At 33.0% G+C, this 13704-nt stretch overlaps 1 protein-coding gene across 1 annotated transcript in view; it reads left to right on the top strand.

The window, feature by feature from the left end:
* Positions 1–13704, top strand: part of LOC118188511 (uncharacterized) — a 68421-nt gene that overhangs the window by 43781 nt on the left and 10936 nt on the right. Inside the window, exons 3-6 of the mRNA XM_035358945.2 lie at positions 3811–3929; positions 5105–5260; positions 8540–8843; positions 9840–9986. Of these exons, the coding sequence (XP_035214836.1) occupies positions 3811–3929; positions 5105–5260; positions 8540–8843; positions 9840–9986 (726 nt within the window). The remainder of the gene's footprint in view (positions 1–3810; positions 3930–5104; positions 5261–8539; positions 8844–9839; positions 9987–13704) is intronic.

Raw genomic sequence — 13704 nt, 5'->3', positions numbered from 1 at the left:
TACTTCAATTTTTAATGCATTGAAATAATTACCATTGTTAATGTAGCCAATCACTTCTAACTCGACGGGTTCAAAATATTTAGATGCATACCTACATAGGATCTACGGTTACTTTTGGGCATAATTTATTAGACGTTACACTAACTCATATTTTTCGATCAGTCGAAATTATTTTGTTGCCTTCGATTTGAGATAATCGAAAACCCCTTTTCTCTCTCTCTCTCTCTCTCTCTCTATATATATATATATATAGAGAGAGAGAGAGAGAGAGCTTCGTGCGTTAAAAATCACAGTCGTAATGGCCAATTCAAATTTCCTTTAATCTTTGAAGCATATTTTTAATATGAATTACATGTCATAATGGGGGTAATCTGCTAGCCTGATCTTTACCACCATTTGTCCTTTTTCCACTTCTTAAATAATTCCGACTGAAAAACGAGAAGGAGGCGCCGAGAGAGTTGAAAGAAGCGAGAGAGAGAATGCGACGATCCAAGATGAAAGTTTGAGTCAGAATTAGTTTATCTTTGGCTTTATTTTTATTGGTTATCATTTAGTTTCTGTTCCCATATTAGAAATCATTATTGGCTGAAGCCGTATGTAAGTACCTACATCATTAGCATTATGTAAGAATCATACGAAGGCGATATTGTTTAAAATGATGAAGTTTGTAGAGCTGTATTATAAGCATTTACTATTTTAACACAAAAACAGGAAATAACCAAATTAAAAATGGAGAATCAAGGAATTAGGAAAAATTAAAGTTTGTACTTTATCTTACATACGTGTATTCTACATTAATTTTATATTAATATTGATAGTATGATAAGATGATTAAAGAAAAGTTTTTTTTTAAAATTTGGTATATATTATGTGCAATGCTTATTTCCAAACTTTTAATTAAATATATTCTTATTACTTTGTTTTTTTAGTTGTTAGATAGTTATTAGAAATACAGTGAAGAAAGAAAAGAATTTTTTTGGCGTTTGCCACATCGAAGTTTGTTGCCGACGCTCTTTTCCCGTCTGTTCATATTTATCTTTATTTTCAAGATTCTTTCCGATTTTCTGTTTCCGAAACCCTATACAGAATATACAGGAAACGTTAAAATAGATCTACTATTTTCACGTAAAAATAATTTTAATGAGTGCTATAAATTATTATACAATTATTACAACAACAAGAGACAACCTCGTTGAGCTACTCACACTTGAGAATTCAAAACTTTTAAAGGGCTTTAAATTAATATTACATATTTATTTATTCCGTAATTATATTCGAAGTTTAATGCAACTAAAATACAATTATTTCAATAGGAAACTTTTCTCTATAAATGTTTCAACTTTCTGAACTAAATCTGAGACCCAAACTTTGAACTTTCAAGCGCTTACAAGTCTTAGGTTAAAAATTGCAAATTCGAAATTTTAGGGAGGAATTTTAATATTCTATCATTTTCAAACTTTATCGAAAGCCAACATTATTATTTTTATAGTACAGTAACTCGTTGAAAATGCTTATCACAAAAATTCAGGGATAGAAATTTATTTCTCTTAAAGTAATAAGAATAAACTTTTTTTTAAGTCTTATAAATTAATATTAATATTTTTAATAGCAGAATATATATATATATATATATATATAATAGGAAGAAATATAGTGGAGAGCTCGCTAAAAAGTTACCAGGAGCTGTGGCTCCAAGAAATAGTTCAACGCAGTTTTAATTTTATTTTAATTATATATATATATATATATATATAACAGGGATAATTATATATATTAATTATATATATATATTATATATATATATATATAAGAGACAAACAGGAAGGGAACAGAATATGAATTGTTATTTTTAATGGAACAGAGACAATAAAATGAAAATTATTGTACTTCGCATTATTTTTTACACATATATCAAAGCGGAGATGTTTTCTGATAAACTAAATGTTAAAAAAAAATAATAACCTTTAAGAATAATTGGAAAAATGAAGTTTTATGCCGTTGTTCCAGGCCATTTAAGGATTTTAGAGAAGAGACGTAGCCATTTCTCTCCTAATGGAGTCCTGCCACGTTTTCAGTTTGTTTGAACCTGGTAATCGATCATGTCAATTCATTTGCTCAGTATCTTGATTTTCAAGAAATCGTGCGGTTTAAATACACTACCCTACAAAAGTTAAGGAACAGCATGTTTTTCAAAGATCACCATTACAAAAATGTCAGTAACGTTTAAAATCACATTTCATATGCATGACAGTAACGAAGTTTAAGGAAATATATGCAAAACAATTAGCTATCACTTTTATTTTATAGAAATGAATACTTATATAGGAGTTGGAGAAAAAATGCAAAAATTGTAATTTTTGTTCACGAGTGTTGATCATCAGTTGTTATTACAGTTTCGTGGGCAATGTCCAGGAGAAGTCGTTTCCCCGATTCGTTGAGGTGGCGGAAGATCGGATGGATGGAAATGGGGATGTCACAAGCTGATGCTGCTAGACGTCTGAAAGTCCCTCGTAGTGTGATCCACCAACTATGGAATCAGTTTGAATCCGAGAATTCTGTATCTAGAAGGAATGTTCCAGGCACGCCTACAGTTACAATACTTGCGGGAGACCGTTATTTAGATCTTTTGGCCCGAAAGAGGAGTAACACTACTGTGCCGCAGCTCATGGCACATCATTTAGTGGCAACAGGAACAAGAATCTCATCTACTACAATGAGCAGACGCCTGCACAATACAGGTCTGTATGCAAGACGACCAGTTGTTTGTGCCCCCTTGACCCGAGGACACAGAGGTGCCCGTTTATGTTGGGCAAGAGAACACGTCTCATGGACCATTCAACAATGGGCGTCTGTTCTCTTCACAGACGAGTCCAGGTCCAGACTGGAGAGTGATTCAGATCGCCATCTGATCTAGAGGGAACACTGCGCCAGATACAAACAATCCCACATTGTGGAAAGACATAGTTACAGAGGTGGTGGAATAATGGTTTGGGCTGGGATCTCTCTCTGTGATGGTCACAGTGACCTGCATGGGTTCCATGGAGGAAGATTGACCGATGAGACATAATGAGACGATATCCTTGATCAATATATCCGCCCATATGCCGCTGCTATTGGTCTTGGATTTCTTCTGATGGACGACAATTCGCGACCGCACCGAACTCGGGTTGCTGAAGAATATCTTGAGGGTCACGGTATGAAGCGGATGGGATGGCCAACTCAATCTCCAGATCTGAATTCGAAAGAGCATCTTTGGAACTGCCTAGGAATGAAGGTTGCTGCTTTAAATCCTGCTTAGATGATCTTGAACAATAACCCCTTAAATGAACAAGAACTCCTTAGATGAGCTTGATCCTTAACTTAGATGAGCTTGAACTAGGATTACTCCGTGCCTGGTCATTGCTTCTCATTTCACTGACCGACAACTTTATTGACAGCATGGAACGTCGCTTCCGCCAATGTTTTGTAGCAAGAGGTGAACACATTCCTTACTAGAACCCATTTTTGGAATGTTGCCACCCCATTTTTCCTCCAAAAACTGTGATCTACTGTTTGTGAGTAGTACTAGTGACTTGGACATGTACTAGTGAACATGTCCTGTAAATTTCTTATTTCTATGTTGCTTCATTCTCAACTTAGACACAAAAAACATGCTGTTTCTGATTTTTTGGAGGACAGTGCATATTGCCTGCTGGAATATGAATGCTAGTTGACAAGGCTGGTAACATTACTGACTGTAAAAATAGACGATGTACTGAAAAATGCATGTCCATGCTTTGCAAATTAAACCTTCCACCTGATATCTTGCAGGAGTGGATGACAATGGAAGCGGCTTGGCTGTGATGTTGGAAGTTGCACGTGCAATAACAGATGCCCGATGCAGGTTGAACAACACTCTTATGTTTGTGGCCTTCGACCACGAGGAAAACGTAAGTTACGCATGTATTCGCAGCGGAGAATGATTCTTGTTATGCTCCTTTCTTAGATTCGTTTCTAATTAATTTGGTACTGTAATTTGTTTAGATAACTTTTTGAATTACAGTTTTATAAATCACTCTGTTCCTTCGCTTGATATCGCCTTATAATTACAAATATCCCTTCATAAAATTATGTGACTGTGATGAAATCTGTCTCCAGTACGATGAATTCTGTAGAGAGAGAAATGTAACAGTTTTTTTCCGTGTTCGCATAATTTATGTATTTTGTTTTGAGGTGCGCTGGTGCGACTATATAAAGACAACTTTACAACAACAATCAATTTTATTTTGTTGGACTGTATCACAACTAAAAATCAAAATCGAAAATGATGAATTCCTGACCATGTATGCTTAGCTAGGAGTCCGGATTTTAACTAACTGAAATTGCGCAGAAACAATGCGCTGTACATAACTTTTATTGCCGCGTAGGAGGCAACATATTTAATACTGATAATATTATAATATTCTAAATTAATAACTATTATTATACTTTTTTCATGCCTTAATATCAAAAAGTGATTTAAAAATGCAACCTCAAATGCCACTTATCACTTTTGAACTAAAAAGAATCTCTTTCCACCATACATAGAAAGTACTCATTGTAGTTGATATAACCGAATAAATGCTTGGATTAATTTTCTGTTAGTAAAATTCCATATCAGGATATAATCCTGTAGAGCTTTAAAAGTTAATACATTTCAAATAATTAACTCATCTGAAGTTTAATATGCTGTTATTATATTAAGTCTTATGCAGAATTTAAGAGTCTTAAAATCTTTGAATAAAATAATAACAAGAGTTTCCTAAAACTATTATCCATTTTAAATTCGAAAAGCAATCTCTTAGGCTAACATGCGGATTTATGTGTTGAACACATTAACATAATTTTATCTTCAGTAATACCGTGAAGAAATACAATTTTGTTAAAAAAAGGGATATAGTATATTAATGCTTTGAGCCAACCCGGGTTGAATCAATAGTACAGTTATTCATTCGAATTTTAGAAGTAAAAATTATATGAACTGTTCATAAGAATTTGTTTATATCTATATTTCAGTGTGATACATTTATTCTACCAAATATGTAATCACTTTTTTCTCTTTCTTTTTAATTTTTTGGATTTTTAGGGGGCTATGGGAAGCAACTATTTCGTTGATCATTATCTGATACCAGAAGAGCTAAAGAGAGCAAGAGCTAAGTTCCAGGGAGCTTTCATACTGGACGGAATCATGAATTATAATGACGTGCCTAACACTCAAGATCTTCCCTTGGATTATGCTGAGGTATAAAAAGTACCCTTAAGATAAATATGGGTGCATTGAAATAACTTCTATATACATTTATACTTTCTTTTTCCAATGATTTTTGGCTGATTTTTAATAATGGGTTTCCCAAAACATGATACCATCTCCGTATATTGAAAAGGTAAAGATAAATGCAATTAGAATAAAGATTCCTTTAATAAGGTCCTGACAAAAAGCAATACAATTTTTCTGGTAATAACGCTACACAGTACGGGAGAGCATGAATGTTATTATGTTTTATGACGCAGTACCGCAGTATATGGAATATAAAAATTAATATGCTGAGAGAAAAATATTGCTTCACAATTATTGCAACATGGCGAGTTTAATTTTCTAATTTCTATGTTATAACACTCTGTTGTAAACATTGATTTCTGAGTTTTTTATGGCTCTGCTACAACTAATATATATATAGGATGAATTATAAGTTACTTTTAAATTTAAATAACATTTCAAGGAAATATTGCTGACAGAAAAAAAAAACTTTTGCTCGTTGAATATAAATTTTTCAAGAATAGTTTTTAGAGACCTTATTCCAGTGCATAAATTGTGCAATATTTATGCTGTGTACACATTTAATTTTACAAAATGATTCAACACCATTAACATTTAATATGGTTGGTTATTTTCGAATTATACCGAATCCGAAATAGATTTAATTTGTCATATAAGTAACCGTAATGACAGTATTCGTAGAAATGCCAATAATATCCAGGCTTTAAAATGTACAATCATGAGCATACATACTTGATATGCCAGGATAAAAGCAAAAATATTTGTATAATACAAGTGCATAATTCAGTTTGTACGGCTGAGTCGCTATAACTGTGGCAGTATGTGGATGGGGTTCCAGCAGCAAAACTGAAGAAAAAATAGCCGCAACGTAAAGAAACATACAAAATCAGAATAGTTGATCTTAAAGCATTCGTTGCTTTGAAATTTTTAATTTGCCAATGGAATTCTTCCGATGCGAATTATGTGTAACAAACATTTCAAATAAACCTTCTACTTGGAAAAATCAGTTTACTTTTATTGGTATATTTATTTTACTTCTTGAAAGTAATCACCGAAAACTATGCTTCATTTCAAAAGCTCTTTTTCAAATATGAGTTTCCTTCATTTCCAAAGCCGGCGTGGTTCTTCAAAACACCTGCTTTATAACCCTATATGCATTTTTATGTAGAGTTATCAAGTCTTTTCAATTGAGCCAAAGCGGAATGGCAGCATGAAGATAAAGAACTAAGAAATATTAAAAAGCATTAAGAAACAAATCGAAACTTCTAAAAAAAAGACGTTCCTAATGGCATGCAAATAAACAAAGCTTACTATTGTTAGGCTGAAAATAACAAAGATGTTTCAGTCATATCACTGTTAAAAACCGCTCAGATTTATTTCTTTAAATTTTGGTCTATCCGGTAACAAAGCGCATTCAATCTAATAAATACAGCAGCTTATTTTATGCACGTTCAACTTATGAACTTAATGATTCATCTGCATATTATTGTAGATGAATTATGTGATCGTAATGGCAGTTTAGTATCTTCAGATTCGACTTTGTTGTTCACCACGAAACATTTTGCTAGATAATGTCACGTAATTATTTACAATAATGGTGCTACACCATTATTTTATTATTTACTATTTACAATACACACCAGCTGTGGGAGCGATGTGTCGCTGTACAGCGAAGGCAGTATTGAGGCGTTCACCACGGGCTCTCCACACACGAACACGATTGTCATCACTGCCGAGATTGAATCTGGATTCGTCGCTAAAGACGATCTGGTTCCATTTCGCTGCAGTCCAGTTTCCTCGTGCTCGACACCACTCCAAACGGAGGCGTCGATGGGTGGGCATCAAGAGCAGCACACGTAATGGGCGCCGCGATAACAACAGGCACCTTCGTATGGTTAACTTCAGGCCAGGCACCTTCGTATGGTTCGAGAAGACACAGGGGCCCCTAGTGAAGGTGCTACTTGTGCCTGGATGGCGGCCGATGAAGCAGTTGGCTGTACGCGTGCATTTCTTACGATGTGGCGGTCTTCTCGACGGCTGGTCTGTCGAGGGCGTCCTGAGCCTGGTCTTCGTGTACATGACATCTCTCGGGTCCACTGGTCCCAACACCTCCTCACATCACAATCAGAGCGGCCTAATTGAAGAGCTACTCGCCTAGCTGACCACCCAGCTTCCATCATCCCGACGTTTATCCCCCTCTCAAACTGCGACAACTGCTCTTATTGTCTTCGAACACGGCGTAATGGCATGTCTACCTCAACTCTTCCTTTGTAAATGATTCAGCACACTCAAACAAGCTTTGGTTACCTGTTTTATACTCCACAGAGTACGACGTTCAACGCCCTCTACCGGCTATACGTAATGCGCAATCCCGCTGCATTTCTAATCATTTGCATATCTCCCCGACATGTACCTTCATGGCAGGTTTCGTTACGATCCCGCAATTATTTCTTGGTGCGCTAATTTTTTTGTCCATGAGTGTATATCAAGGTGACAATATAGTATTAGCACTTCTGGCATTCCAGTGGAAGTCCATTAAGGGAAATGAGTTCGTGTTTACATTACACATTGGAAAGACTGGTATTCAAATGAAAAACATGTTCGAGAAATAAAATAAATTTTTTTATAACTTTCATGTTCATGTATTTTTAATTTAAGTACTTAAGCAAGTATTATTAAATTTCTTCGGGAAACTTCTTGATATTTTGTAATCTGTTTATTTTTTCTTTATATTGTGTATATAGGTATGTATACACAATATACATATATGTGGGGTATTTCATAATAATTATATCAAACTGTGAAAAACTGGTAGTTAATATCAAGCAACTGAAAGCTTGGTAGTATGTGGATGTGGTTTTTCTCACGTACAAAATAAACGTGAGTCTCTGTTTCCCAATAATTTTAATACTCTGTTTTTCATGAAAAGCTATACGTTACCACAAAAATCGACTGTCAATAGGCAATTTTCTTAAGCGATTTTCTTTAAGGTATGTATGGACGTCATAAATGCGATTTGCTATGACTTAGGCTCATAATATTTTGCATCATATACATAACCACATATAAAGCTTTACATTCTCCCCTGTTTCTGCCTAACGGGTTGGGGATACCCGGAGCTCTGTAATTAGTTTATCATTATATTAGAATGATATGTTCTTTATAGTTTTATTATGTGCCAAAAAAAGTTTTTTTTTTTTCATTTTTTAATCAAGCAATGCTTTATCCTTTTCCCCCCCACAGTCTTTACCAGGTCTGCAATACTTTGTCAATAATACGGGAAACCGTGGCAATTTCCTGGCTATGATTTCTAGGAATGAAATGGATAATCATCTGAGTCAAAAACTTATGAACGCATGGCAAGATTTGGGAGATCACCAATACAAGTTATTTAATTTAGCCGTCGATATGGGCAACAATATACCAGATCCTTCCACTATACAACGGCATCTGAACTTTTTGAGAAGCGATCATGCCACGTTTTGGTACCACAATTCATCGTCACATTTTCCAGAATCTCTGAATGCTGTCCTATTGACAGATACAGGTCAGTAATGATTATACTTCACATACGAAGGTTTTTCAAAAAGTTTCTTGTTTTCACTTAAATTGCACAGCATTTGGACTTTATATACTCGTATATAAGTTCTGAATACGCAAAATCCGTCCCTATCTCAACCTCACTATTAATTACGAACTCTTTTTAATAAATTTTGAAACTAGTACAGCCAGGCTAATGCGAAAATTTTTAATATGATTAAAGAAAAGGTTAAAGTAAAGGTAAAGAAAATGGAGTTTTTAAGAGCAGTGAAACCACCAGTATTTGAAATGACTTAGACCTATTTAAATTAGTACGCCATTGTCTAACTACCTTTTGCAGTAAAAAAAAAAAAAAAAAAAAAAAAAAAAAAAAAAAAAAAAAACATAGCAACAACTCAACCTTCAAATTACTACTTTATAATTAATTTTGAAAGATGTTTACTACGAACCCAATATGGAAAAATTTCACGAACTAAGTTAGTTTTCCTTTGACCTTGTAATTTAAAGTTTGGATGCATAATTACGTGTGAATAGTTCTAACACTGTGAGGCAGTGCTTATGAACTTATGCAATACGAAAATAATTTCTCTTCTCCTAAAAATAATTTATTAGTCACATATGTATTATTTATAAGAACGAATTTCCGTGAAATGAGAAAGCACTTATCAGAGAAACCTGATAATTTTGTACAGTCAAGAGGAATTTCTGTAGCCAATAGTCTTTTGAAATGAGCTTTGTCCTCAATGTAAACTAAATTCAAGTCCTAATTTTTTAGATGGATATATTAATGTTTCACCAGTAAGTACGGTCTATAATTCCATATAAGAGCTTTCCAAACAGTCATTTTTTTAACTATCAGAGGTTATAAAATTATTAAGCAATTGGAAATTTGTGTCTGCTGATACTTTGTTAATGATATAGTCGTTTATGAAAAATATTTATGGGTTCATCTTCGGAGAATAATTTCAGTCATTTAATTTGTCGATTATTTTAATAAATCTAGGTCCATTCAGAGGCCAAATGAAAGAATGCTACCATAACAAGTGTGATGACCTTACAGTAATATCTCCCGAAAAGCTACAGTTTGCTAAGAAGACTGCTGACGCTCTAACTGCTACCTTGGTGGAATTAACTAGCGCAACTGGAGCAGGTAAGAAATATATTTTCATAAACACTTTTCCTCGCAAGTATCCTTATAGAGTCTCTGGGTTCTCTTTGGTAGCATATACTGTAGACTCTATGTAAGAAGACGAAGCAGCGAATACTCGCAATGTCTTTTGAGAATAAATACGGCAGAGAAAAGTTTAAAACAACCTTTTTATTTAAAACTAATTAAAACAGCTGCACGCATTTGGTGCTCACAAATCACTACCATTTGTGGCTAGCGTAAATTTGACAGAAAATAAGAATGTAACAAATCGCTAATAAATTAAGATATCTAACGACTGGCTCCTTGGCTGAACTAAACGCTAAATCGACTGCTCAGAGAAAAGCCGAGCCTACAAATATTAGTATAAACTGAAAGGTGTCTAACACCGACTAGCGAGCTAATTTCAAATACGCAGCATAAACTCGGAACTAAGTCTACTACTATTCTTTCTGAACTCTTGAAACGCAGCTTCAGTACTGCTTCTGAAACACATTTAGATTTGCATTTGCGTCATTACAAAATTTACATTCCGGTAGAAACTTAAATCAGGAGGGAAAGTCAAACTAAAAATAATTGGTTAGAATAATATAAGTCCTTACATCCTTAAACGTAACATGCAGAAATAAAACGGAATGTCTGCTACTTTTTTCATAATATTTCAAAAATATTCACCATGAAAGAGGGTTTTACCCCAAGTAGCACAGCAACTTCGTAACGACGTTGAAAATTGGTCGCGAGTCGTGTTGCAAAAACATTGCAATATGTTGTCTTTAAGACGCCTAGATGTCCGCGAACATCCACTATTTTGCAGCCGTTGCAAAGACGTCTTTATTACTTCTTTGCAGATGAGGTTTTTGTCGCATAGACGTCGTTATTGCGTCTTTCTCATGTGATATTTTGGTTGCGAAAGCATCGTATCACGACGTCTTAACGACGCCTAAATGTTCTCAAAATTCCACCTTTTTGCAACAGTTGTGAAAATGTCGTTATTATGTCCTTGTGTTACATATTGATTTATGCAGAAAAATAAACTTAATAATTAATATATTTTTCTTCTTTTTTAAAATTTTGTATTCCTTGTAGTTTTTTAAAGTTTAAATATTTTATCATTTCCTGAAAACCAGAAGATAATACATTTTTTTTCTTTAGACTAAATATGCATAATTAATAATAGCTTTAATATTTTTCAGTACTTTAAACTATATTTTTTAAATAACTTAAATTCTAAGTTACGATTATTTAAGATTTCATCATTCCCCCCCTTAAGTGAGAGTAATTATGAAAGTGGTTATTATAAATATGTAACATTAATAGTATGTTTTAAGTAAATAAAACTCAATTAGACATAAATAAAAGTAAAGATATATATGTGGGTAAAAAAAAGCGTTTCTGATACCAGCATTATCACATTTTTTTTTTTTTTTCTGTTAAATCTCAGAGACACTGAAAATTGCCCCTGTCATGATAAATTAGGAAGCGGTTCTTAAGATAACATAATCAGTATTTTACCTGAATTCAAGTGTAAATTTATTCGTGTTTCACAATAAAAAATATAACCATTAAGTACTATATCTCCAAGATATGCAAATAAAGCAGTTCATAAATGTGATAAAAAATATTTCATACAAAAATATACCTAAATCTAATAACTTCCTACATTCATATCTAAAATGAAATAATAACCTAACAAACAAGAATACATGACAGCACTATTTAAGAAAAAAACATGAATTAGTAATGTTTGAAAGTATAAATAGCAGAAGGAAGGTAACAGAACTAAAATTTCCATTTAATAAAAAAATATTTGTGTTTTTTAAATGGTAAGCAATTAAAAGTGCAATAATTATGGATTGCAGTATTTACTAGTAATGCTAATGTTTCTTAACACCATTTCTTTCGATCATATGTTAATGTGTTTACTTATTTTTAGTTTCTACAATTTAGAATAGTGGTAGATTACAATGATTATTTCATGCTTTTTTTATAATCAATAACTTTCCTTTTGTTACTGTACAGAAATAATTTAAATAATATAGTACACGATAGTAAGTTAAGTACGTTAAAGTAAGCTCTTCGTTAAATAGCACACGATAAAACTTTTGTTTCTATTTATTATGAATTTCTTTGTTATCACAAGCACATAAAAAGCAAGCGAAGAAAATAAGATATACTTAAATTTAATAAAAACAAAACCTAATTTCCAACATTCATTTATTGAGATAATCTAATAATCTAATAATCATGTTTACATACATAACGGCAAAATTTAAAAAACGCGATTACACAGTGTTTGGAAGAATAGATCCCAAACGAAAAGTAATAAAACTACAATTTGCAATCAATAAAAAATATTTAGTGTTTTTAATATTACGCAATTAAATATCACTTAATTATAGATTACAATATTTCATAGCAATGCTAATGTTTCCTCAACACTATTTTTTCGATCATACATTTCATATATTGTTTGTTTAAAATCAATAACCTTTTTTTGCATACTGTACAAAAGACAACGTACTTATAAAATCTGCATTATTATTAATTTTAACGTATTACTTCTTGCTATTACATATATCCAATTCATCTTCAGCAGTCATATTAAGTACTGGTACCAGTCCAATAATTCCTTTGTATTTTGAAAATAATGAACATACCATAACAGCTTGAATTGTTGTTGCTTCTGTATAGATTGAATTTTCAGCAAAACAAGAAAGTACCTTACCATTGTATGCTATTTTTGGTTTTATATGAATTAATTCTGGGAATCAACCTTTCAATATGAACACAATAATCGATTAATATGAATGATATACGATATAGCACTTATGACGTTATAACCGAAGCACAAAGCTAATAAGGATATCCAAATATTGCACCGCTGGAACCACACAGATTGGAGACAGACACAATTGCCACAGAGACACTATTTCACGAACATTATATTCACAATTAGAATAGTAACATTTATTGTAGAGCAGATATTCACGAACAAAATAAGCACAAATTCAGCATTTTCACTATGATTTCTCCTAAATTCAGAGGCTTCCAAACAGAAGCTCACAACAATGGAATTTCACTCGCTGAAAGCAGTTGAAGTAAGTAGATACAGAACAATGAGAAGATTCAAAATGCGTTCTTTGATTGACAGTGCATTATATTTACTTTTAATATAAGCAATATTATTTATATCAGTCATCGCTTGATTGAATTTCAAACATGATGTCAGTCTTTTCAAACGCCTTACAGATGACATCTTTACCAAATTACGTGAAAGAACTGCTAGAATCTCAATTAATTGCGCAGTTACTTGTTCGAGTTTGGCAGCTAGCCAAAGCACGCAAATCTCGAGATGTTCGTTTATATAAGCATCCAGTAACTAATGTACCGTTCTGCTTCTCCTGACTGTCGATGAGTTTTCCGTCATATATATTGGACAGCCGTTAAATATGCATCGTCTTTTAACACTGGACGTTTTCTCGGTATTCTTAAAGTCGCCCCATTTTTATCCGTAAATACAGCTTTACGCACAATCATATCTTCGCGAAAATTGTACTTTTTGCACTGTATGCGGTAAAATGTTTCATATAATGTCACCATCTTAATTCAAATAAATTCTTCCTTACTTCAAAAATAACAAATAAAGTTATATTTCAGTAGTGAAATAATTGTTAACATGTGATTTGCATTGATTTCGGAAATATGATTTTTTAAAGTATAT

Source organism: Stegodyphus dumicola, chromosome X2, assembly GCF_044657685.1.
Source record: "Stegodyphus dumicola isolate Sdum_Otavi_A_Nest chromosome X2, ASM4465768v1".
Classification (NCBI taxonomy): domain Eukaryota; kingdom Metazoa; phylum Arthropoda; class Arachnida; order Araneae; family Eresidae; genus Stegodyphus; species Stegodyphus dumicola.
Note: the sequence above shows the minus strand (reverse complement) of the source record. Positions and strands in the feature narration are given on the sequence as shown.